Source organism: Cyprinodon tularosa, unplaced genomic scaffold (assembly GCF_016077235.1).
Source record: "Cyprinodon tularosa strain WSP-4 unplaced genomic scaffold, ASM1607723v1 ctg694, whole genome shotgun sequence".
Classification (NCBI taxonomy): Eukaryota; Metazoa; Chordata; class Actinopteri; order Cyprinodontiformes; family Cyprinodontidae; genus Cyprinodon; species Cyprinodon tularosa.
Window position 1 is genome coordinate 401,831 of NW_024039445.1, and position 24,845 is coordinate 426,675.

A 24,845-nucleotide genomic window follows, 5' to 3' on the forward strand; every position below is an offset into this window, starting at 1 on the left:
TAATTTCATTTCAATCTAAGTTTATTAAATAGGGACAAACATACATCAATGTAGACAAACTGAACAAAACAGCAGTCCCATGTTTCCGTCAATAGGAATGGCTAATTTGCAGCACTTGTCCCTCGATGGACTTTTAAAAACTACCTCTTATGATTAAAGTTATAGTAATTTAAATTAACACAAAAGTGAAACTAAAAAAGATAAAAAATGTTCTGTTTTTGACATAACCAAAGTTTTGTTTGTTTTTTAAACATACTAAAACTGGGTGCAGACTTTAAATCAACAGGAAGTGAGATCCAAAGTGGAGATTCTCTCATGGACAGGGCACTTTGAGCAAAGGTGGCTCTTTGAAGGAGGACCATACAAGCAGCTTTAGTTGATTTGCTATTGCCCCGTAATCTCTTTATCAAATAGCTTAATGGTGTAGGTGCATATCCAAAACTTGAAAATACATTTTAAAATGTTGTAATTTATAAAATTAGTATTAACATTACTGATAGTTTGGGAAACTCTTTTAATTCTCCCTTTATCACACATCTAACTATAACATTTTTGTTAGCCATGAAAAGCGTGTGCGTACAAATTGATTAGATATTTCTCACTGATCCAACAGCATTTCAGCAATGTAACAAAACTTGTCTAATTATTATGTTATGCACAAAATTAGAGTCCACTGTTAAAACTGCATTGCGTAAGAAAATAAAGGCACAACAGCATGAAGAAAAATTTTGTTTTAGACTTTATTTTCTGTGTCAAACTGCATAGAGCTCATAATGAAGTTGTGAATACAGCAGTGTTGGATGGCTACAGAAGGATCCAGTTTAATTGCTGGCCATGGTGTTCTGCAACCAAGTGTTGAAGATGCAGACCTAAAAATAAAGACAGTGAGAAGTATGTTAGTCCAAGAATCCCAAATTAGACAGAAATGAATACATTGAGCTTCACGTGTTGTCTATATGTAGCTTTACTTTAAATTTTGTTTTACCTTGGTGTAAACACCGGGATGGTTTTTCTCAGCACATCCATAGCCCCAGGAAACAACACCCTGGAGCTCGCCGTTGCACACAACAGGGCCACCAGAATCACCCTGGCAACCAGAAGATCAAGACTTCAATAAGTTGGCAAATAACTGGAAAGATACTAGGCCTATATTTTCAGCATCAATGGAAAAGCAGCAGGGGATTCCTGTCTGAGACTTGTGTTGATTTGAGTTGGTCCATACCTGGCAGGAGTCCTTGCCTCCCTCCAGATATCCAGCGCAGAACATGGCATCAGTGATCATTCCAGGGTAGGAGTTATCACAGTCGCTGTAAGACAGGATGGGGATTTCCAAGCACTGCAGCTTGTCACCATCATCCTCTGAATGGTGTAACACAGAGGATCATATTAATCTCTAAAGACCATAAACCATTCTTGAAATCAGAGTGTCTGTATCTTAGATCGTACTCACCGTAGCTCATGGTGTTGCCCCAGCCAGAGACTTTGCACATGGTGCCAGCAGGAGCGCAGCTACTGGGGAGAGCCACAGGCTGCACATACTGGTTAAGGGTGGCAGGGCTGCTGAGCTTGATCAGCATGATGTCGTTATCGATGTTCCAGCTGTCATAGTTGGGATGGCGAATGACTTTGGAGGACTGGATGAACTGCTCAGTTCCCTCGCTGTAAACGATGTGGTGCTCTCCCAGACGCACTTCAACACGGCTGGAAAGAGTTTAAAGACAGAACATGGTGACCAACACAGTAAAGAAGGCAAATTTGATCAATTCAGACCCTTCATCATGAGGGCACGAGCAGCCTCTGTCGACTTACGACTTGTAGCAGTGAGCAGCGGACACAACCCAGTTCTCGTTGACCAGGGAGCCACCGCAGAAGTGGTAGCCTGAGTTCAGAGACACCTGATGGGGCTGAGAGTGGGGAGTGCACTCATACCCTCCGACGATCTTGTCGTCCTCCAAGGCAACTAACAAAGACACACAAAATTACATAAAGGATGAAGCAAGAATTCCAAAACTCATTTCAATAGCTGCTTTGATGTAGAGAGAAAAACAAGCTTACAAGCAGCTCCAATGAGCAGAACAAACACCAGAGACCTCATGGTTGCTGAGTGATCTTGTTGATGAGAGAACTTCATCTGCAGCCGTGGTTTATATTGAATAGTAGGTCTGAGCTTTGCATAGCAGGACACCCCCCACTGTTATCTCCATCCAATCAGACTTCTGAGTCAAAACTCTCTGAGTGATAGAAAAACAAATTTGACTTTCAGAATTACATATATATGGCACAAATAAATTTAAAGTTTCCTAAAATTCTTTATAGTATATTAACCTTAGACACAACAATATGGATAGGTTAAGCTTTATGGAAATCACTGGACATATATAAATGTCAAAAGATCTCTGTGATTTCTTTTATGCTAGTAATATATATTTTTAGATAAACATGTGGTATTTTAAAAATAACAGTAGCTATTTTCACCTAACAACTGACATCTTTATTTATATTTTTGTAGTTTGCTATTCAAATAACAACATACCAGTTATGATTTAACTTCAAATATTCAGATTTATATCCTTTTTCTCATTGATCTGTGGTGATATGTAACATTTTATGTCGAATTTATTAATTAGTTGAACTTGTTTCATGCCATATAATATATAAATCATTATCAGTGTTATTAGTGCTATATTATTTTCTACAGAAGTGTTACAAAAATTCGAAGAGTCAAATTTTTTCATCAGTAATTGCTTAGTTTTATCTGTAAGTGGAACATTAAAAAGGTTGATATAAATGTTACTGGTCTACCAATATTCAATGTTCTTACACCAGCTGGGTTAATGCTGTTTACATTACTGATACTGAGTGGTGAAACTACCTTGGAAATCAGCACATAATGGGAAAACTCCATCTGTTGCAGCTGAATGGAACATTTGCAGTTTCCTCATGCAACTGAAATATGCCCTTCTAATTTTAAATAACTCAAGGTATATATTGTCAGATGTGTTAGGTGAGTGGAAACTCACTTCAATGAATTGCTAACTTAATTTCACACAATCCGGTAAAATTGCAAATTTGTTACATACAAATATTATGTATAGATAATATATATATATATAATTTCATTACATGTATAATTTAGTGCTTATGTATGAAAAAGGGTATTTATTCATACCCTTTCTCTTTTCATTAAGACCTTAACAACAAAAATTCCTAATTCCAACTTTACATATGATTTACTATAAAAGTCCATTAAGTTTGCAAAAATTGCATATAAACAGGTGTGCATAAAAAAAAATTCACACAATTGTTATTTAAAGCCACATAAACACAACAATTGCAAAATATACAGTGACTAAGAGTACCAACTGATGTTCACCACCCTTCTTCCTTCTCATATCTTTTTAAGACAATCAGTTGGAGCCTTTTCCTAAGCAGTCTCAGGCTTTGACATTACTTAATTTAAAAACTGATTTTAACTTTAAAGGCTGTGTTCCAATTTATGGGCTGCGTCTTCCAAGTACCTGGTCTACCTGGACTATATCCTTCATAGTCCGTGAAAACAAGGAGACCGGAAGAGCTTTGGCTGTGAATTCAAACAGGTCTGCACGCTCTGTGACCTAGCAACCATAACAGTTGACACACAAAGCAGGAAAGGAAGGAATACCGAACTTTTCAAAACAGGTTCTTTTACATTTTTTTTCATTTTTTTATTTGTAAAGTGAAAAAAGACTGCACTCATGAGAATACAGAGTAGAATAAAGGTAACAACCACTGGGAGAATGAACAAATAAAAGCCAATGTAATGACATAAACCTTAGTCAGTTAATTAACATGCTGCTGTCATTTTGCACATCTCTAATGTTGCTGCTATTTACTTACTTGGGATTAAGCGTGTAAGAAAATGGATGGATTGTTCATTGTGAACTGTATTCCGAACTTTCTTTATCTTATATATTCATTTTAATTACATAAAATTAGCACGTAGAACCTAAACACTATACACACACCATATATCTTAAAGGTACACTGTGGACTTTGTGACCTAAAGTGTTGATGCATTATTCCTCAGGCAATATACAGCTCTTGACACTATCAATGCTATGGGCGGGGCTCCGTTCTTGAAATAAGAAGCCTATGTAAGTTGTGAGAAAACGCATCGTTGTTGGCCAGGTCATGTGACATCGCTTTAGGGCCACAGGATCTTATATAGTTATGGAGCTAGGGCTTTTTCTCTTTTATTTTTCCCTTTGCTCGACTACTGGTCATGGCTGAGGCAAGGAAAAAGCTCAATCCTGAGGAGCCTTAAAAGAAAAATGAGTGAAAGGGATCACGCCTGAGAAAAAACAAGAGTTGCTCCTGGAAAGGAGTTTATTCTTTGGCGCAGGCTGAAAGAAGAAGCCGGATGTCAAACCGATTCTCTTTTCTCAGCTTTATTATTAGACCGGTAAGTTAACACATAATAGAAACTGGGTATTTACTGAGCATGTGCAGACAGCTGAAAAGGCTCTCCTGAAGTATTTAAAATCCGATACAAAAGATCTTCTTATCAACAGGAGCCATGAGGTCACTTCTCTTCTTCCTGCATTCAAGAGCTACTTGAGGATGTAAAGATCTTTTTTGATACAGTTTATTCCAGTCTGTTTAACTGTGTCAAGTAAGCTTTATCCAACATTTACTTCTTAATTAAATAGCTAAGCTATATAATATACAGTTGGTTAAAAGCAAAACTTGTTTGTGGCTGATGTGTTTTTTCAGTTCCCTTTGATGACAAATAGATTGCCAGGGGTTATCAGTGCCAAACCCATCTGATTATGAAATGAGTGTGCCCCATCTACAGAGACTAGTAGAACAATTTCACACTGATTTTGGGTCAATAGGTCACATGACCTGGGAGCTATTGACCAAAAATACTCAATTTTAACTAAAAAAATTGGTAAAAAAATAAAAAAAGAGTTAAAATGCAAAACAAATGAGTGTGCCCCATCTACAGAGACTAGTAGAACAATTTCACACTGATTTTGGGTCAATAGGTCACATGACCTGGGAGCTATTGACCAAAAATACTAAATTTTAACTAAAAAAATTGGTAAAAAATAAAAAAAAAGAGTTAAAATGAAAATCAAATGAGTGTGCCCCATCTACAGAGACTAGTAGAACAATTTCCAAGTGATTTTGCTTCAATAGGTCACATGATCTGGGAGCTATTGACCAAAAATACTCAAATTTAACTTAAAAAATTGCTAAAAAATAAAAAAAGAGTTAAAATGAAAAACAAATGAGTGTGCCCCATCTACAGAGACTAGTAGAACAATTTCACACTGATTTTGCATCAATAGGTCACATGACCTGGGAGCTATTGACCAAAAATACTCAATTTTAACTTAAAAAAATGGTAAAAAAAAAAAAAACTATCTCAATATAATGAGATACTATCTCATTATATTGAGTTACTATCTCATTATATTGAGATACTATCTCATTATATTGAGATAGTTTTTTTTTTTACAGAGTGGCGGAAACGGGCTTCCATACTCCTCAATGTTACAGACTGCAGCTTTAATTCTTTAAAACTTCTTTCATAATCTTCACATCATTGTATTACTTGTCCACAACAACAACAACAACAAAAAAATACAATTTCTTTGAACTAGTTGCAATGTACAATTATCAGGAGTTTCTTACAATATCAACTGCTTATAACATGTTGTTTAAAATGTATTATAATGAGCATCTATTGCATAGTCCCTTTGCACAAGAATATTCAGGCATCTGCACATTACATGAGGCTTTACATGCAAAATGGTTGAAGAAGTTGTAATAATAGGTCAAGCATATTTTTCATTTTTTTAAGGGGGGGGGGGGGGGGGGGCACCATAGATAACCATTACTGAGCTATTACCATACAGATCATCTTGACACCTTTTTAGAAACGCTCAAACGATTCCATCCCTGAACAGAAGGCTTAGGTTGAAGACAACTTGCCTAAATATGAAATAGCTTGGGCCAATGGTGGATGATTCAAGAAAAATGTAAAAGCAACTTTGCAAAGTTGTAGCTGAAATAATGTGTGTCTTTTTGACATAGATAAAGCTCTTACTCATTCTCGATATCTTCACAACAGCAGGTTATTGAAAACAAACAGAGATGCTGTCAAAGTTAAATTAAGATCAGTCAAACGTCTAAAAGTTGACATTTTATTTATATCTGTATAAAGCTCTTGACAGAAGGACAAAAACATCCTAATACTCATTTTAGTATAAAAGAAATACTGGTCAGAATCTGAAGATTGTCAAGCATGTTTTTTTGTCTTTTGCTGGGACATTTTCAGCCATTCTTTAGACATTCAGATTGATGCTTCAATCTATTCGTAACATACATTTTCAAGAACATTATTGAGTATCATCAGCAATCACATTCTTGAAAGATTTTTTCAAACTTACTGTCATATAATACATGTAATTAACTTCCCTTTGGTTACATTTTTTGCTGCTAGGCTGCTGTTGTTCTTTGACACCACATTCAACCTACTCTAATATTAGTTTGCTTCTCCTCTTTTCCCCTATCCTGTCATTCTGTTAAGTGAAATCACAGCCTTAGCTATATTTGGAAAGAATCTCATTGATCCAAGCACGAGAGTGCAGACTGAGTGCAGACTATAAACCCCTGTGTGGTTAGGCTGAGCACAGCCATGACCCCATCATACAAATCCCTGCAGTTCCCCTTTATACACTAGAGGGCCACCAAAGTCACCCTGAGCAGGACATAGGAAGGTAGCAAAACGCTTCAGCAGAGTTCTGTAGGCTTCCCATCTTTGTGTAATTATGCATAACATACCTGACCTGCATCTTTGCCTCCCTCCAAATATCTTGCACCCACTAGGATGAATTCCAAACTTTTCACAATTTTTTTCTTTTTATTTATTTTTTCTTTATTGTAAAGTGAACAAAGACTACACTCATGAGAATACAGATTGGAATAAAGAAGACAATGCCCAGGAGCATAAACAAATAAAAGTCAATATAATTATATATACCTTTGGCAGTTAAATAACATGCTGCTGTCATCTCTGCAGCAACATCTCTGATGTTGCTGCTATTTTCAAATATCCATTACTGTAAAAATGTCCATAGCTGTATATTGGTTATTTATTCTTCAGGTGCACAGTTTTTTATATTCTTAAAACACTTTTACAGTACAGTATTTTATTGTTTATCTTTTAACTCTTCACTATTATGTTATTCTTTTACACTTTTTTAAGGTCCACATTTGTGTGACCATTTTTTTTTAAATCTTTTTGCTGCTGTAAACACCAGAATTTCCCCATTGTGGGACAATAGAGGGATTTTCTATTGTATTTCATTCTATTCTATAAAAGGGGTAGAAAGATATAAGTAAGTCTAAACAATTTATGTATAAAAAAATGTATTTGCAATACTTAGTTAAGCAAATTGTTCAAAATAGCAATTAAAAGATAAAAATCATACCAGATTTATTTATCTGTCCTTAAATTACACCAAAACCCATTTACACAGTAACAGATAAAAACTTTCAAATACCACTTTCAAATATCAATAACATTTTATTCCAGTAAGCCTGACTCCAAGGTGGAGACCAGTTTAAAGGTCCTGCTCAAGTTCTGGTTCCACATCCTGTCTCGGCTATCCTCTTCCACTGAGCCTGCCCTTGTGCACATGATCCTGTCTGCTCCTGTGCGTGTCCGCCTGGTCACGCTTGTGGACGCTGAACCTGCCTGGGAGCTCTAGGATGCCTGGAAGCCTGGATCCTGCCTGTTCTGCATCCCTGTCCAGGATCGGCTTCCTGCAAGTCCTCTGGGACTGCTGCACCGGGGACACTACCCTAAGTGACACATGCCGTGTCTGCCTTCAGTCCAGCGGCCGGATTGCAGCCCTTTCCAAGGAGATGGACTGGACTTTTGAACCAGGTATGTGATTCACTGAGATCATCATCTTCTGTCAGATGATCGTGGTCACTAACCTGTGTTTCCGCACCGCAGATCATATATTATATTATATATATATATATATATATATATATATATATATATATATATATATATATATATATATATATATATATATATATATATATATATATATATATATATATATATATATATATATAATGGGTACCTCCTGATCTCTAAAAACCATGTAATTCCTCATGGACGATTTGCACATGACCTATTTTCTTCTTTGTATGTCTGTACTAGTTGCAGTTCCCCACTTTGATGGAAGTCCAAATGACGAACCAAATTACATTCTTTACATCTAGAATTAACTTTGATCGAATTTTGACCAGGAAGAATCTTGTTTTAGTGGTCTACAAATAGAACCACAGACAGGAGAGTGCTTTTAATAAATTAAGACTTAGAGTTGATTGAACTAATTCATAGCAGCCATTGTAAATCAATCTAGATCAATTTAGAGTTGTAGATTTGAATTTGAGTTTGTTAAACCTGCTTTATGATACGGAACCCTGTTCATTAAGCCAAAAGTGCCAAAACTTGCTTTGTAGTCCATTGTAGCATTTTGCTTTCTAGAATAGTAAACCAGGCCTAAATTTGAAGATTTTTTAAGAGGAAGATAAGAGGTACCAGGCTCAATAGTGCAGATATGCTTAAGGCTTTTATCAAAGCCACTTCCCTGTAAAACCACAGAATGATTGTATCCTCACCCAGATGCTATTATGCAGTCCTTTTAATGTGAAAGGAGCTCAATATGCTTTAACAGGCCAACAATTCTGTATTAAAAATATATTTTATTGGTCTCATATAATCACTCAAACATAGTAAATCTATTTTGGTTTTTCATTAGCTTCAAGCTTAAAAAAAAAAAAATACATCAACTTGCTGGTATTATCATCATCTATATAGTAGAAGTGCACAAGTAATTGTAAAATGTTTCCTACATCCGGCTTTGTTTAAATTGTCTCAGTCCATATTCGATGCATATATTACTGGGAGAACAAGCTCTACGCGCAGCTCATGAGGACTGACACCATAATCTGACATCCAAGGTAAATAAATACCTTCACTGGTTCTACTCATTAAGGACACAATACACTTTAGTTTTCTCTTCTTCTTGTCCATAGAATCTGCTTGAGCATGTGAAAAATAACCACAAAAAACAAAACAAAAACAAAGAGCTTAAAAATAAAAATAATTATTATATTCACCAAAGAAGACACAAGTTCTGGCAGATAATACTGAGCTGAATGCTTTTTTACTTTATCATGAACAAATTATATCACACTAGGCCAATCAGTTCATAAAGTTATCTTTAAAAAGGCAGAGTGAAAAAAAGAGGTTAATGAATACAATATAAGAAAGAAACATTTTCTAATGTTTCTTATTGCAATTTAGCACAGTACAATGCAAAATAAAAGCAATATATTCAGTTTATATATGCAGTTATTGCAGTGAAGCGTGTAAGTTTTAGTTTTCTCTATGTGTAGAACCACGCTCTGGACTATAACATCATGCTGATTGAGATCTTCCATCCTTTGTAATCCTCTGTGTCTAGATGAGGGAACGCTGCTGCAGACAGCAAAGTGATTCATTTGGACAAAATCAATATGTGACTACAAAAAGTTTTCTGTCCAGTTTTTTTTGTATCGTACTGTTACAGTGAACATTCCCAGCTGCTTGCAGTGTCTGGATGTGCTGGATGATGAGCATTATGAAAGCACCGCAGGATGGTTTGTGCTGGGTACATGGATGGAGGCAAGGATGCATGCAATGGCAGTCTCTCAGAAATGAGCCTGTGGATAAAGATATATTGGATACTGTCTACTTTATACTATTTATGTATATTCTCCAGGGGGACTCTGGCAGCTCTCTGGTGTGTGTTGAAGTGCATGGGGTGTCATGGGAACTGCACTGGCGTCTATGTTAAAGTATGCAAGTTCCTCTATTGGATTAAAGACATTCTTGCAGCTATTTCTTCAAATATATACATACATTTTTTCTCTCCTCACATCTACATTGACTGACCATACAGTTTATGGCTAACTCTAAAATTCTGTAACTAATAGTCCTCTAAAATCATTGAGTTTTCTATTATTTTCTCACATTTTTTTTAGAGCACCCATATCAAGGGGAAAAATAACATTCATAGGAGGGAAATACTCATAGGTCTTATATAATTATTAAATAACGTTTCACAAGCTTTTACTTTTGTTTTTGAATGCAGTTAATGGGTGAGGTAGCATTTTTCATAATTTATCTATAATTGCTACTGCCAGGTAGTTAGCCTGTTTCAATGTTTTCATTCTGCAAATGACAAACCTACCCCTTTTTATTTATGGGAAGCTCATTAAATACTTTGATTACCAAGAAGATGTGGTGTTCTAGACTATGTTTAGAAATGAGAGCAGAATTCATCATACTGATAATGTCATTGTGATTACTGAACAGCAGGTCGGCACGGCGGGATTCCCACCCTCTCCTCTTTTACAGCAGCAGTCATCATCAGAAGTTTACACACACAGGATATTTACATGAAGGTCAAATTAATTTGCAGCATTTGCTGATTTATTTGAATCATTCTCTTTGGAATATATTCCAATTTTCTGTAATACATAGAAGCTCAAATTATGCAGCCCAAATAACATATAAAGTGAGTCAGAAAAATCTCAAAACAAATAATGTTGTTGCCATTAGCAAACCTTTGGCTTGATTCTAGAGGATGTTTTGCCTCTCTTTTAGGGGAAAGGCAAGAGCTCATTTAAATATTGGCTAGTATTTTAATGCTGTTTAACCATAATTCATGCAGTCTTAATAGTGTGGAAGTTGTGAGTAGTCCAGAAATTTTACATTACAACTTTAAATATTCAGAAAACTTTTTGGCTGAATGTTTCTGCTCTTAGAGCATTTCAAAGGTTTGGAACTAGCCTTCATTATTCTGTTTCCTTGTGTTATGCGCCATTTAACCTGGTGTTAATACCCCCGCTGGGAATGATGCTGCCACCTCTATACTTAACAGGTATATTTTAATATGAGTAAAGAAACCATTTTCTTCCTCTTCATCCTCTTGGTGACACTGTGCCAAGATGGGTTTACAGTATCTTTGGCTTTTCTCCTAGGTAGCTGCAAATGTGACAACAAATTTAGGGAAAGGAAATATAATAGTAAAGGAAATATAAAGGAAATATAATATAATATATAACACCATTTTCTTTCATGCTCATGCTAAACATATTTTACTGTGGACTGTACATCTTTTAACTTATGATAAGCTTGAGTTTCTACACTATTTCTTGAAATCTGATTAGGCTTTTGAGTCAGTTCAGTAAAACTTAAATTCTACTGGATTTACCACTAAGAAAATGATCAGAACTATACTGATTTTGAAATAGGTAAGGTTAATCTTTGGCAGAAGCACAAAACACGACAATGTAACAAGATGTGGGCTCATTTAGGTGCCAAGAAATAAAAATAAATTGATAACAAGATTTCAAAAATCCAGCAAGAATTACACCAAAATCTTGTCTATTACCGAATAAATAAATAAATAAATGTCATGCCTTCTCTGCAGCTTGCTTTAAGAACCTAAAGTGGACAAGAGCTGATCCACAATGAGTTGATGTTTGCATATTTATGTTTCATGGTTCTTTAATTGAACTTATATATTTTGTCATTAGTCAACTGGGATAAAAACTTTTTAAATAAATCATGAAAATCCCAACATAAATACAGAAGTCCTGCCAATGATGAGTTGATGAAAACATTTGAACATATTTGCGGCGGGCAGTCATTCAAACATGACACTTTTTTTTTTTTTTACATTCACTTAAGTCATAAAGGTTATGTTAGTTTTCGTTTGTGTCTTTGAAAGCATTTCCTATATTTCAGATGTTACAGGTCTGTTATTTCACTTAGGAAGACATTGTTCTTGTTATTTCACCCAAGCTATTCTTGTCTTTTCTGAGTCTTGTTCTGCTTTTCTCATCCCTTGAATATCTTGGACTGGAGGGTCCGATCCATGCTACTGCACCTACAAACAATCCAAAAAAGAAAAACAGTCAATATAAAAAACTTTCTTAAACATTGTTACATTTTCCTTTATTTGTTTTCTATTCTAATACATCTAAAGGTTTTCTCTTTTATTCAAGGTTACTTTTATTTTTCCCTTCTGTTTTACTCTGAATCATTTAATTTTGAGCATAAGTTCACGCTCTTTCTTTGAGAATCAGTGCTGTTTCAAGAACAAGAGCACACATCTTACTTCACTCTCAAAATAAATTATATTTCCTTACATTTAAACTGAAGTAACGTTTATTTTTAAAATAGCCACTTGCATTTGAAAACAAAGACCTAAATAGAACATGTTCTGCTGCACTTCCTGCATTGACAACACACTTTGTGACTGAAACAGGAAGTGGTAAAAGCCAGTGTTTTACAGGAGGTGGCACCAGCTTAATTTAGAGCTTGCATATTTGAATTAAAAACAGAATATGATTCAGAGCATGGGAATTCTTGAATAATATTCAGTTTAGTGTTTCTCATTTGTTTTTGTAAGACAAGAGGCCAATGGAGTAAGTGGTGAGATAAGCTTGTAAAAAAATGTATTCCAAGCCCAAACAAGACATTGTTTCATTTTAACTCAAGAGCCTCCATCAATTTTGTTACATTTTTGTCCCAAATCTTCTTTTAACGTTTGACTTAATTCAGCTCATGCTAAAGTACTAAATTGGACAGACCAATACTCCAATGGAAAACATGACAAATGTGCAGCAATAAAAAATATAGTAGAATAAAAATCTAGAAATATTAGCTTCAATTCAAATTCAAAATGAAAATCTAATCATTGCAACATAGAAATATATCTGGTCTTATTTTTTAAGTTGTTTTACTGTTGTTGTTTTTTTTGTCATTTCAAATTTAATAATTAATCTATGCACCGCTATGTTCAAATGTTTTTAAAAATTTGAGAAGTCTAAAACACTTGCAACAGCTCTAGTTATACATGCAAATACGTAGGAAACACTACAATCTATTCAAAATCTTAAAAAGATTTTTTTTACTCCACAGAAAGTGAGAGAAAAGGAACATCAATCTTTATTTTTTTAAAAGGTTCAAATATTTGCTATTTAACCTAAAAACGTGTAAGGATTTAGGTTTTACTGTGAATAAATGAGGCATAAATTGGTTGTATAACCACAGATAATTATGCAAATGCTTCATGTACTGCAGGGTGTTGGTGTTTTCACATTGTTTTCACATGGTTCTGATTGCATCTTAGATCTTTTTAGCTGAGCAGACAATTATTTTTTACTCCTCTTCGTATACTTTTCTCTTTCCAATAGACTTTTTGATAAATACTAACTGCAATCAGACTTGAAAAAGGGTCACCTATTTAAGAACTGTGAAGGAACTCAGTGACTAAACCGCACAGTGCTCTGTTTAAACTGAATCAGCAACAGGCATGTCACCTAATAGAGCTGTGGGTTTTTTATTTCACTCTGCTAAACATAGCTGTCAATTATTTGCAGTGTACAGTAGAAATGAGTCATCTGTTACTGTTAAACAGTGACTTATCTGGTTATAAATTTTGGAATGGAAAATAGCTCCATTCATATATATATATATATATATATATATTAAAGTCTAATGCATTGGAATGAAAACAGTAACTTACACTCTGGATTCAGAGAGGAGGAATCTGCTTCTCTGAAGAATTCAGTGCTGTTTGAAAATAAATGAATGTAGAAAAAAGAAAATCTAGATTAAAATACCTGCAAATGAGATCCATAAACAATTAAACTGAACTGCAATATCTAGCATTTTACAGGACTCTAGTAGAAACAAGCTTCTACCGATTGTTTTAACAAACAATAAGAATAAAACTCCTTTGTCCATCTTTGTGGATAACTCTTGAGATTATTCTTTGCATGTTACATTCTTGTTCTTTTCAAAAATGTTTAAAACATTTAATCTCTTATGTCATTAACGTTAATAATACTTTAACATTATCAAGAGGCATTATAGGGAAGTCAGAAGGAAGTCAAAGTTTGGAGGCTGACGAGAAAACAAACATCGGAAAACAAGAATAGGCAAAAAATGAAGATGACTATAAAGGGAAAACTGAAAATGAGATGTGAAAAGTTCCAAAAACAAATTAAAAAAATTATGTTATTCATAAACATAAATATTATGTGCAAATTACAAACCAATGGAAACTATTGCCATGAGATATTTATTAAATAAACATATTCAACACGTTGAGTCCTTAAACAGTTTAATCTTGCAGATATTTTCCTGAGGTCTAGTTCCCTTCAAGAAAGTTGGAAATTTGACAACCCACTGTAAATAACAGCAAATGTAAAAAATAAATAAATAAAAAGCTCAGTTACATGACACACCATCCCAGGGCAACAACTCTGAAATGTCTCAACAGTGTCTGCTCTACAATTAAGCAGTGGCCTACTGTACCTGTTTGCCTGTGGTCTGTCACTGGCAGCCTACAGACAAAACAAAAGGGGGTCACTATGGTTAAATCAGTTTATCAACCATCCATCTATACAGAGAGTAAGCAAGCAAACATACATCATGCAAGTGGGCATGTCTGCCGAGAGCTTTATTTTCGAGTGTCTGAGATTGGCCGGACGTAGATGAGTAGTCAGGGGAGGAGATGTTTTTCGGCGGCAGAGGTGGAGCCCTGAGGTGAGAACTGTTGATCTGAGAATCTAAACTCGAGAACTGCAAAAAAATAAAACAAAAAAACAAATGCCTTTAATCTTGTCAAGTATCTACCAATACAGGAAACTGCTTCACACGTTATAAGATACAAGACTGGACAAGTATGATGGTACGATAATTAAATTATGCAACATTCAGAGTGTATGTAAGATGTAAAGAGTCTATTAGAAAAAACTTTAATTTCTTTCTGGGGTTGAAAATGTATTTCTTTTTTTAAAATAAAAACTGAACTGGAAACGTGTCCCACATTAAAGAACTGTTTAGTTAAAGACAACAAAACAGGAAAGTAGTTTTTGACAAAATGGTAGAGTATGTTTATAAAATCAACTTTAATATATATAATACTTTAATTATGATGTGATAATTCATTCACCCTTCATCTTCAGAGAATCAAACCTATTTAATTTAAAAACTATAAATTGTTTACAAATTACTTTATTTATTAAGGCTAAAAGATCAAATTGTGAATACTTTCATCTTTTTATGTTTTTTCTTTTAAGTATAAAATAACCTAAATACATTTAAAATACTTACACCCTGACCTAAATACTGAAAGAGGTACAGAAAAAAGAAATCAGTTATAAAATAAAGTAGGTTACAAGAGCTGAAAAAGCAAAACCTGATATACCGATATAAAAAAGACACAGGATTGAGTCCTAAAGAGGTTTATAAAACCATTTCTGAGACTTCAGCAAAGCACAGAGACTCACTGCCCACAAATCAACGAAAAAAGGTACAGTGCTGAACCTTTTCAAGAGGGGCCAGCCAATTGAAATTACTCCGAGGACCCAGAACAACTTCTGAAAAACCACTGGCCTTACTTTGCAGTAGTTGAAAATAGAGCTCATGATTTGCTGATATGAAAGAGACAAATCTGGCATCCAGGGAGAGTTTGGAGGGGAAAACTAAAGCAAATGGAGAGAAACCAAATCCTCATCTCTCATTTACCATAGAATATAGTGGCTAAAAAACAAATACAATGTAACCTTTCTTAAGGTGTGCATCCTAATATGTCAGGCGTCAAACTAACACAGCATTCAAAATGTGGACATCAGAGCAGCCGTCAATGTGAAAAAAACAAAAACAAACACTTTTTCAAAGTATTATTAATATATTAGATTTTCAGTAGCAATCCTGATACACTTTATTTTATTTTAAGGTAAACAAAAAAGAAGATTATGGGTCATACTTTCAACATCTGAAATATAGTCCTTATTCTTGGCTAAAATTAGACAAAACAAAATTAAAAAGAGGTTCGATTTTGTACTCACCTTCCGAAGGGCAGCCATTTCCTTCACCACCACCTCAATGTCTTCATGGTCTTCATCATCGTCGTCATCTTCGCCATCATCATCATCATCCTCCCACTGATGGCTGACTTTCAGGTAGGGCTCGATGAGGACAGACTCTGTTCCCAGGATATCGCAGCGGCAGTACGGGCAGGTGTGGCCGGCTGACTTCTGCTACATCACACATCCGAAACAGGGGAAAGATACAGCAAGACAATTCAACAATCCGCTGTCAGCTATAGTCAGTGAAGGTTCACGTCTTTTTGAACTAGCTGTAGTGGAAAGAGTTGAACTTCACTTCAAAGAAGGCTTTTCAAAAAGTGCTGGAAAATACCAGCAGTTTCAAGAGAACCTATACACTGAGGGTTTCCATCTTGTAGCCAGATGGGGTCAAATGTTTTGGCTGCAGAAAAACAAAGGCTTTGACTCAAACTGAATGTGAACGAGGAGGATGTGAAGCTGAGCTCACACAGGAAATTCAAGGGCTAATGTCAGGAAAAAGAACCTTCATCTCTCAAAGAATTATGCCTCTCCTCACAAGTTAGAGAACAGAGTATATATATATATATATATATATATATATATATATATATATATATATATATATATATATATATATATATATATATCTGTTTAGCGTGTTTTCTTCAGCAGAAAAAGAAAGTTGTACCACTGCAACAGTGCATTCCCTTCAATTTTAATTGCTACTTTGCTCTTACAGTAGATAACTGGATTAGGAACCACTTTGCTAGAGTAAACTGAAGGCTGTTTCACTAAACCAAAGTATTGGATGAAGCTGGAATTTTCCAGATATTTAGGCTAGCTATATTAAATCTTGACACAGTTTCACAAAAGCAGTAACATATACGTTATCGTTTAATTTATTCTGTGAAGCTAGCCTGTTTAAGACCAGGCTAATAGCCAGGCTTAGTTAATCTGGAGCCTAATCTGTTCAATCAGTGTCAGGCAAATAAGATACAATTGAGTCTTCTCAGTGTATTTGTTTTCTTGTCTTTTTTTTTTTTGTCTTTTTTTTAATCATTCCACATCAAAATATTAATTATCAATAAATATGTATTTTACTTAGTCAAGTTATTTAATCTTTTAAACAATGTTATGGTGGACTGACATAAGGTCTTTAATAAACTATTGCATGTATGCATTAGATGAATATTTGATACATAAAGCAAAGATGGTTTTGATAAAAGTCAGGACAAGTTTTTCTAAAAACATGTGTTCTTTTACGATGATGTGTTTTCATTTTTCTCTTTTTTTATACATCTGCTACCCTTGCAGACTGCTTGGTCCCAAAGTTCGGCCCCACACATAACACAGCCAAGCCCTGACTATTACACAGATAATCTGTGTTGATCTTAGATATTTTGCTAGTGGTATGAAAGCCTTTGCAAAGCCACTATTTCTTACAAGCATGTGTTTGGTATTAAAAGGATGTGCACACATCTTCATAACCTGCGTAGGCCACAGAGAAATATACAACATCAAAAAACTGCACAGGTAACACGAATTAAGCCTAATATCACAATGGAAATTTCAGAACAGGTGGACCACTTATTTTAATAGAAGATTCCCTTATGCTATAGGTGCACTGAACTGCACACAAAAAGTGCCCCTGAAGCACATTGAGGTGATTTTGTTACCAGAAAATCCTAACATTGAGGTAAGAGTGAGTTATACTTAGGTCTATTGACATTTACATGAATGTATTATATGCATTCAATTATCTGACCACATCTTATTGCTTCCGGTCATCTGTGTCCTTTGTTTAAATTACAGGCCAGCTTTTCTGCTGCCACTAATTCTGGGAATGGTGGGCAGAATGTGTGAAAGAAAATAAAAAGCATGCTAAACAGGTTTTTATGCCAAATGCCATTCTTGACATAATCAGGATTCAATCTCAAGTCCCATCATTCAAGTCTAAGACTTAAACCACTATAATACAGAGAAACTGTATGTTAAAACAAAAAATTATCGAAATATATCAGCTATAAGACTGGCACGCATTAGCTTTTATTTTAAGTTTTTAAGTTTACAACTTACTTAAAAAAAGGCAAGTAACTCATTAAATTATGAAGTCTTTAGTTCAGAAAAGGGGTGAAGAAATTTATATTTGAGGCTTTTTAAGCCATCGTCATTTCGCTTTTGTTTGCCACATCAATTTATCTGCAACCTGGCTAGACATACATGAAGACGCACTTGTCGAACCTAGCTTGGCCTTAGTAAGACAGATAAATCCAGAATCCACTGATCACACTAGGTCAAGCCTGGCAATATCGTTTATATCCTGGATTCTAATAATTCTGCTAATGAGAAACAACCTTCTGGCCAAGAGTTGCAGCGTCATCCTAAAACATCAGTTATAATTCATAATCCCATTAAACCTAGGGGTATTTTAAAAAACTCAAGCAGAAAAGCAAGACTTGAAAGCTCAATTCTGACTCAACTTAGGCACGTGTTAAGCCCGGATTAATGGCTTTAAGCAAATGCAAAACATGTTAAACCTATCAGGGTTGCTGCACACCCACAGTGAAGAAGTATTTGAACAACATGCTATTTTGCAAGTTCTCTCACTTAGAAATCATGGAGAGATCTGAAATTTTCATTGTAGGTGCATGTACACTTGGACAGACATACGGTAATCATAAACAGAAAATACAATATATGATTTTTTAACTATTTATTTATATGATCCAGCTGCAAAAAAGTATTTGAACACCTATCAGCTAGAATTCTGACCCTGAAAGACCTGTTAGTCTGCCTTCAAAATGTCCACCTCCACTCCATTTAAATTAGACGCTCCTGCATGAGGTCGTTAGCTGCATAAAGATACCTGTCCACCCCATACAATTAGTAAGAATCAAACTACTAACATAGCCAAGATCAAAGAGCTGTCCAAAGACGCTAGAGACAAATTTGTACACCTTCATATATAAAACTGCAGTATTTATGCATAAAATCTATTTGAATTTGTCATCTCAAGAAAACGTTTTAGGAAAGGGAGGGTGGGTACAACCACAAGGAAACACCAAACTTTAAAATATGTAGCATCCGAATGTGAAAAGATTTTGTATCTCTGTAACTGGGGTTAAACAATATAATTAGCTCGACATGGAACTAAAACAATGCCCAAATATATTCCAGTTTAAAAATAAACACAAATCTATATAGTTCACATTGTAAAGCGAATAAAATAATTCATAAAAAAAGTTTTTTGTTTCCTCCTTTCTTCTGAACTATTATTACCATCATTAGTAGTTAATTTGTAGTAGTTTATTTATCGTTTCACAGCCTAAGCTTGTACATGTTTTGTAACGATGTACTGGTAGTGATGTTTTTTTTCTTTTCTGTGAATTATTTCTATAATAGTATGGGAAAAAAATAAGTCTTGGGGCTTCTGCCTGTTCCTATTCAATTAATTGTACTCTATTCATTTCAGCAAGGCAAAAAAAAAAAAGATTTAAGCAGTTCAATAAACTATAGTGCAGCTGACCCCCCCAAAAACCCCTGATGTAACAAAGACTGGGGAAGGAGAGCCAACACCCAACTTTACTGTAATAGTAACAAAGCTTAGGCCTATAGAGAGTATCTCGGGACGAGTTAGGGCATCATTCACCCTGTTATGTTGGAGAGCTGAGGTCTAATTAAGGCAGTTTGGTAAATTAACCCTCCTGAAAATCGATATCATTCATACAGATAATTCTTCAGGGCAGAGGAAAGAGTCCCTGAAGAAACAGCATGCTGTTCTCTCCGTAAAACAGCTCCTGTATGCCTTTTATAGACTAGGGTGAAATTTTACCTCCACCAAGGAGGATATGTGTTCATCTGCATTGGTTTGTCTGTTTGTTTGTCTGCCTGGTTGTCTTCAAAATAACTCAAAAAGTTGTGGACGGATTTTGCTGAAATTAATAAAGAAGGTGTGTATTTTGGTGATGATCCGGATCACCATCTGGATTCAAGATTTATTTTAAAGATTTTGTGAATACAGGTATAAAGTACTTTATGGTCTGTGCTCTCAGATTGCTTTTCTAGTTATTAAATGTAATTAATTATATGTAGCTTCTAACTTGTTTTGATGGCACCATACAGTTGGGCTAAATGATGGCGCTAGTATCCTTTCTATCACTTGTGGGGCCATTTGGTGCTGGATTCAACAAAGAAGAGACAAAGAATGAAACTTAGTCGGCTTGGTTCTGGTCTTCATCTCATCTAGTGAGTCCAATCTTAACATGATGACTTGATGAGATGAATGGAGTCTGGTGTTCTATTGCTTGGTTGGAAAGGAAACCTGCAGCCACACAGCCCTTTCTGGAACCAATTTGACACCCCTGCTTTAGAGACACAAGGGTTTTGAGCAGCAGTACTGACGTAAACTGTCCCATGAAGCTGGGGTTGAAACACTAAAGGGTTCCTAACCCCTTTTCTGTTCGGACCAGAGGAACAGTAAAAACAACGCGATGTTCGACTTAAACCTGTAGGCCCTTATGTTACTGTACCAATAGCTGAGGGGGCAGAGCATTAGAGAGTCCCATTTTATTTTAGCATTTAAGACGCAGTAATGACTTATGACTTCACATTCTGTGGTAGACCTCACTTTTATAAAGCCTGTTTGATAGCTTTAGTCTTTCCTTATATCATAAGTTTAGAGACTGCAGAGCAGTTTGTTCTCAATGCTACTATCTTTTTAGCTCAACACAAAGGTGTTGTTTGAGAACTGATGTGGCTATTCAAGGGTATGGTTTTGTGTGTGGTAAACAGTTTCTGAATAAAATGCACACATTTTATTGTTCAAATCGTTTTTCTGATAAAGACCAAGTGGGGACAAAGCTTTAATCTGTAGCTATATTTTAGTTGTTTGTGTTCTGGCAGGACTCAACAACTGGATTTTTATTTATAACATTCTGGTATTTTAATGACTCTACATGGACCACACCCTCTCAGGTCTTTAAGTGCTCTGAAAAGAGGAAATTAGGTGGTTTTTCACATAGTCATCCTTTGTTTAACCTTAGACCCACCCAAAGCGTTTGTTGCCTCAAAACAATCTTCATCTCATCTGAGTAAAGCACACATTTGCAATGGAAATACCAACTCTACTCAACCATCCATAAACATATGTTTTGGTTATATATATATATATATATATATATATATATATATATATATATATATATATATATATATATATATATATATATATATATATATATATATATATATATATATATATATATATATATATATATATATATATATAATGCTTTTTGGCTTGTATAATTTGGTTGTTAAAGACATGGCCATGATTTGAAAGGACAATGTTTAAAGCATGATAGCAAATTCTGGTGATATTAGTCATGTTGTCAAGATGACCTTAATCCAAACTAGAAAATTTCTAAAGAAATTTTGAGGGGGGCCACCTACTGCCCGTCTGGGTAACTGGGCCAATACGGCCCTGGCAAGTGACATTGGGGCTCCCCAGACCAACTGCCTTTGAGGGCTGCTGAGGGAAGGAAAGAGGGCTAGGTCATGGGCAAAGAGAGCTGTGTGCCACTTGTGCTGAAATCTGGGAAATAGACGTGCACAGCATATGATGCACAAGGGTAATATGGGTTGTCCATATTGAACCGCAGTGGGTAAAGCGCAGTTGGCAGGCTCCGCCCACCTGCTAGGAGCCCTTGCAGCGATGAAAAAATCACCAATGGCGGGCTTCGCCCGCCTTCTAAGAGCCATTGCAGTGATGAAATCACCAATGGCGGGCTCTGCCCGCATGCTCAGAGCCATTGCAGTGATGAAATTACAAATGGCTATGAGCAATATGCCAGAATGTATGAGTGTGTATAAGGAAGAGGCTTTTATTCTGTAGAGTCCCTGTAGTGTTATTTTGAAAGTCTATCATGGATGTGCATCAAAAGATGGGTCATGCCCAGCAGTGATATAGAATCCATTTCCAAATGTTAAATCACTGGTTTTCCATGTTATTAGGTGAATAGCTGCTGTATTACAGAGTAAATGGGAGACTTTTATTGTGAAATTAGCTCTGGGTGTGTTTTGAAAAGGTCACTAGAGTCTAATAAAAACAACCTGGAAGAGTTTGGGTCATAATGTTGAGCCATTTGCATCAATTATTGCATTAGTATAATCTAGAGGCTTTTATTTTGTAGGGTCCCTGGAGTCTTATTTTGAAAGTCCAACAGAGTTGTGTTTAGAGAAAATGTTCAGACCCAGCAATGATAGTTGATGACTTTCCTATCGTTGAATCACTCTTTTTCCATGTTATTAGGGCAGTAGATGAAGCGCAAATGGGAGGCTTTTATTTTGAAATTTGCCTTAGGGTGTGTTTTAAACAGTCTCCTAGAGTCTATTCTCTAAAATGGGGTTGAGTTTGGGTCATAATGTTGAGCCATATAGGGCAATAAATATATGTAAAAAATATAGAGGCTTTTATTTTGTAGGGTCCCTGGAGTCTTATTTTGAAAGTCTATCAGTGTTGAGTGGCAAGGGAAGTGTCATGGACAGCAGTCATATAGTATCCATTTCCCAATGTTAAATCAGTGCTTTCACCCTCCATTAGATTAATATGTGCTGTTTAAAACAGCAGAGGTAAAATCTCTTTGAAGCACGGTTACCTTGACAACGCTTAACGAGCCTGTCAGTGACAGAGAGAAAAGCGCAGCACTATCGTTCCTTCGCTCTCAGGCTTTTTTGAATGGGAGGAACAGCTCCGAACAAACGACTGCTGAGCAAAAACCGTATGAGTTATTCAAAAAATTTCTTCACCGTGAGCATCAGCAATCCTTCGACTCCAACTATGCCAACTTTGGTGTATGTGTGTCATTCAGAAAAATATTTATGCCGAGTTGAAAACACATAGAGTTGTTCGTTTTTCTCCCCTCTTCTGCTCCAAAACCAATGAAAAACGGCTCTGATTTTCATCGACTTTAGGTCGGTCTGGAGGGTTTTTAAGGAAAAGTATTAATCCTACCGTAATTCTGAAGACACTGTGTGAGTCCAGAGATTTCAGTCTACAAACTGACCAAAAATGGTGACTCTAGCTATAAATATGTGGCCGTGAGGGCGAGTTAAAATGTTTTATCTTAAAAAAACGGCCGCCTCACACTAAGATGTCAGCTGCTGCACACTAGCAGGCTGCTGCAGAAGCTAACTGTCAGCTAGCTTCCAGGTGCTTACCCTCCAAACAAACGACTGCTGAGCAAAAACCGTAAAAGGTATTAGAAAAATTCTTTCAGTGAAAGAAACATCTATCCTTTGTCTCAGACTGGGGTAACCTTCATGTCTGTAGGTCTTTCACAACCCAAAACGAAGCACAAACAAAATGGTGGGTCCCACCTGCTCCTACCATTGGTTTAACTGCAGCAGCTCCTCTCACTCACCTTTAAGCTGCTAAAGCACCCCTCCGAACAAACGACTGCTGAGTAAAAACCATAAATGATATCTGAAAAATTCTTTTTATCTAAGCGACAGCTATATCTTGTCTTATATTGGAGTAACTTTCATGGCTGTAGGTCATCTACAACCTTAATGGGAAGAGAAAGAAAAAGAAAAAACGTTTCATCACACCTGAGCTTCTAATGACTTCCTGTTTGGATTAACTGAGTGTGCAGCTGCTGCAGCTGTCCAGAGGAACTCCATCTGACGTTAAGTTATTTTCTCTGTGATATCTCTGTATCTAAGTAACTCTAACTGACTACTTTAAAACATAGCACCTTCTGCTGCACTTTTCTACTGAGCACTTGTCAGTTTCACACGGTTTTATTTCTGATAGCAAGGAGTAGCTAGCCTAGGCTAGCGCTAGCTTAGCATTGCTATGGCTTCTCTCTCTCCCTCCCTCTCTTTTCCAACTCTTCCTTCTTCCTCTCCTCTCTCCTGCTCTCTGTGTCAGATGTTCAGTTATTCCTCTGCCTCCTTTAGTGATAATAGGATGTGTAATAAGTGTAGTATTTTTGTAGCTTTGGAGGCGAGGGTGTCAGAGTTAGAATCCAGGCTTCAGGCTGTTGAACATCCAGGAGTTAAAGTAGGCCCCCCACGTAGCTCTCCTCCAAAAGTGCCTGAGCAGCCAGGCGATTGGGTAACTGTACGCAGAAAGCGTAGTCGTGGATCTCTGCCCACTGGTCACCACCAACCCGTTCACGTTTCTAACCGGTTTTCCCCACTCAGTGACACACCCACTGAGAAGCCCACTCTGGTGATTGGCAGCTCCATAGTCAGAAACGTGGCATTAGAGACACCAGGGACCATAGTCAAATGTTTGCCGGGGGCCAGAACGGGCGACATCAAATCCTACCTGAAACTACTGGCTAAGGATAAGGTTAAATACAGTAAGATTGTTATTCACGCTGGTGGTAATGACACCCGGTTACGCCGATCGGAGGTCACTAAAATTAGTGTTGCTTCGGTGTGTAAGTTTGCCAAAAAAATGTCGGACTCCGTAATTTTCTCTGGTCCCCTCCCTGATCTGACCAGTGATGACATGTTTAGCCGCATGTCGTCATTCAACCGCTGGTTGTCTAGGTGGTGTCCTGAAAACAACGTGGGCTACATTAATAATTGGCAATCCTTTTGGGGAAAGCCTGGTCTGATTCGGAGAGACGGCATCCATCCCACTTTGGATGGTGCAGCTCTTCTTTCTAGGAATCTGGCCACATTTATTAGTCCTCCAAAACCCTGACCACCCAGGGTGCAGACCAGGAAGCAGAGTTGTAGTTTAACACACATCTCTGCAGCTTCTCTACTGTTACCCACTCTTTACTCCATCCAGACAGTGTCTTGCCCACGAACAAAATCTAATAAATTAGCAAAGATTCCCAAAG

The 24,845-nt window shown here is 36.2% G+C and overlaps 2 protein-coding genes across 4 annotated transcripts in view; both read right to left on the reverse strand.

Moving 5' to 3' along the window:
• Positions 1-748: 748 nt before the first annotated feature.
• LOC119771894 (trypsin-1-like) lies at positions 749-2,216 on the reverse strand. The gene is made up of 6 exons (XM_038268126.1): positions 2,056-2,216; positions 1,810-1,960; positions 1,451-1,701; positions 1,223-1,359; positions 986-1,087; positions 749-869 (listed from the first exon to the last, which is right to left on the reverse strand). The coding sequence occupies exons 1-6, from the start codon at positions 2,129-2,131 to the stop codon at positions 822-824; spliced, it is 765 nt and encodes a 254-aa protein (XP_038124054.1). The 5' UTR covers positions 2,132-2,216; the 3' UTR covers positions 749-821.
• A 9,511-nt stretch (positions 2,217-11,727) lies between these two features.
• The window catches only part of cblc (Cbl proto-oncogene C, E3 ubiquitin protein ligase), a 28,974-nt gene continuing 15,856 nt past the window's right edge, over positions 11,728-24,845 (reverse strand). For 2 of the 3 annotated variants that reach the window (XM_038268136.1, XM_038268135.1), the window contains exons 9-13: positions 15,988-16,179; positions 14,564-14,716; positions 14,450-14,478; positions 13,656-13,702; positions 11,728-12,011 (exon numbers count right to left, since the gene is read on the reverse strand). In XM_038268136.1, coding sequence (XP_038124064.1) covers positions 11,893-12,011; positions 13,656-13,702; positions 14,450-14,478; positions 14,564-14,716; positions 15,988-16,179 — 540 coding nt within the window. In that variant the 3' untranslated portion in view covers positions 11,728-11,892. The remainder of the gene's footprint in view (positions 12,012-13,655; positions 13,703-14,449; positions 14,479-14,563; positions 14,717-15,987; positions 16,180-24,845) is intronic. The other variant, XM_038268137.1, reaches the window with a different exon arrangement.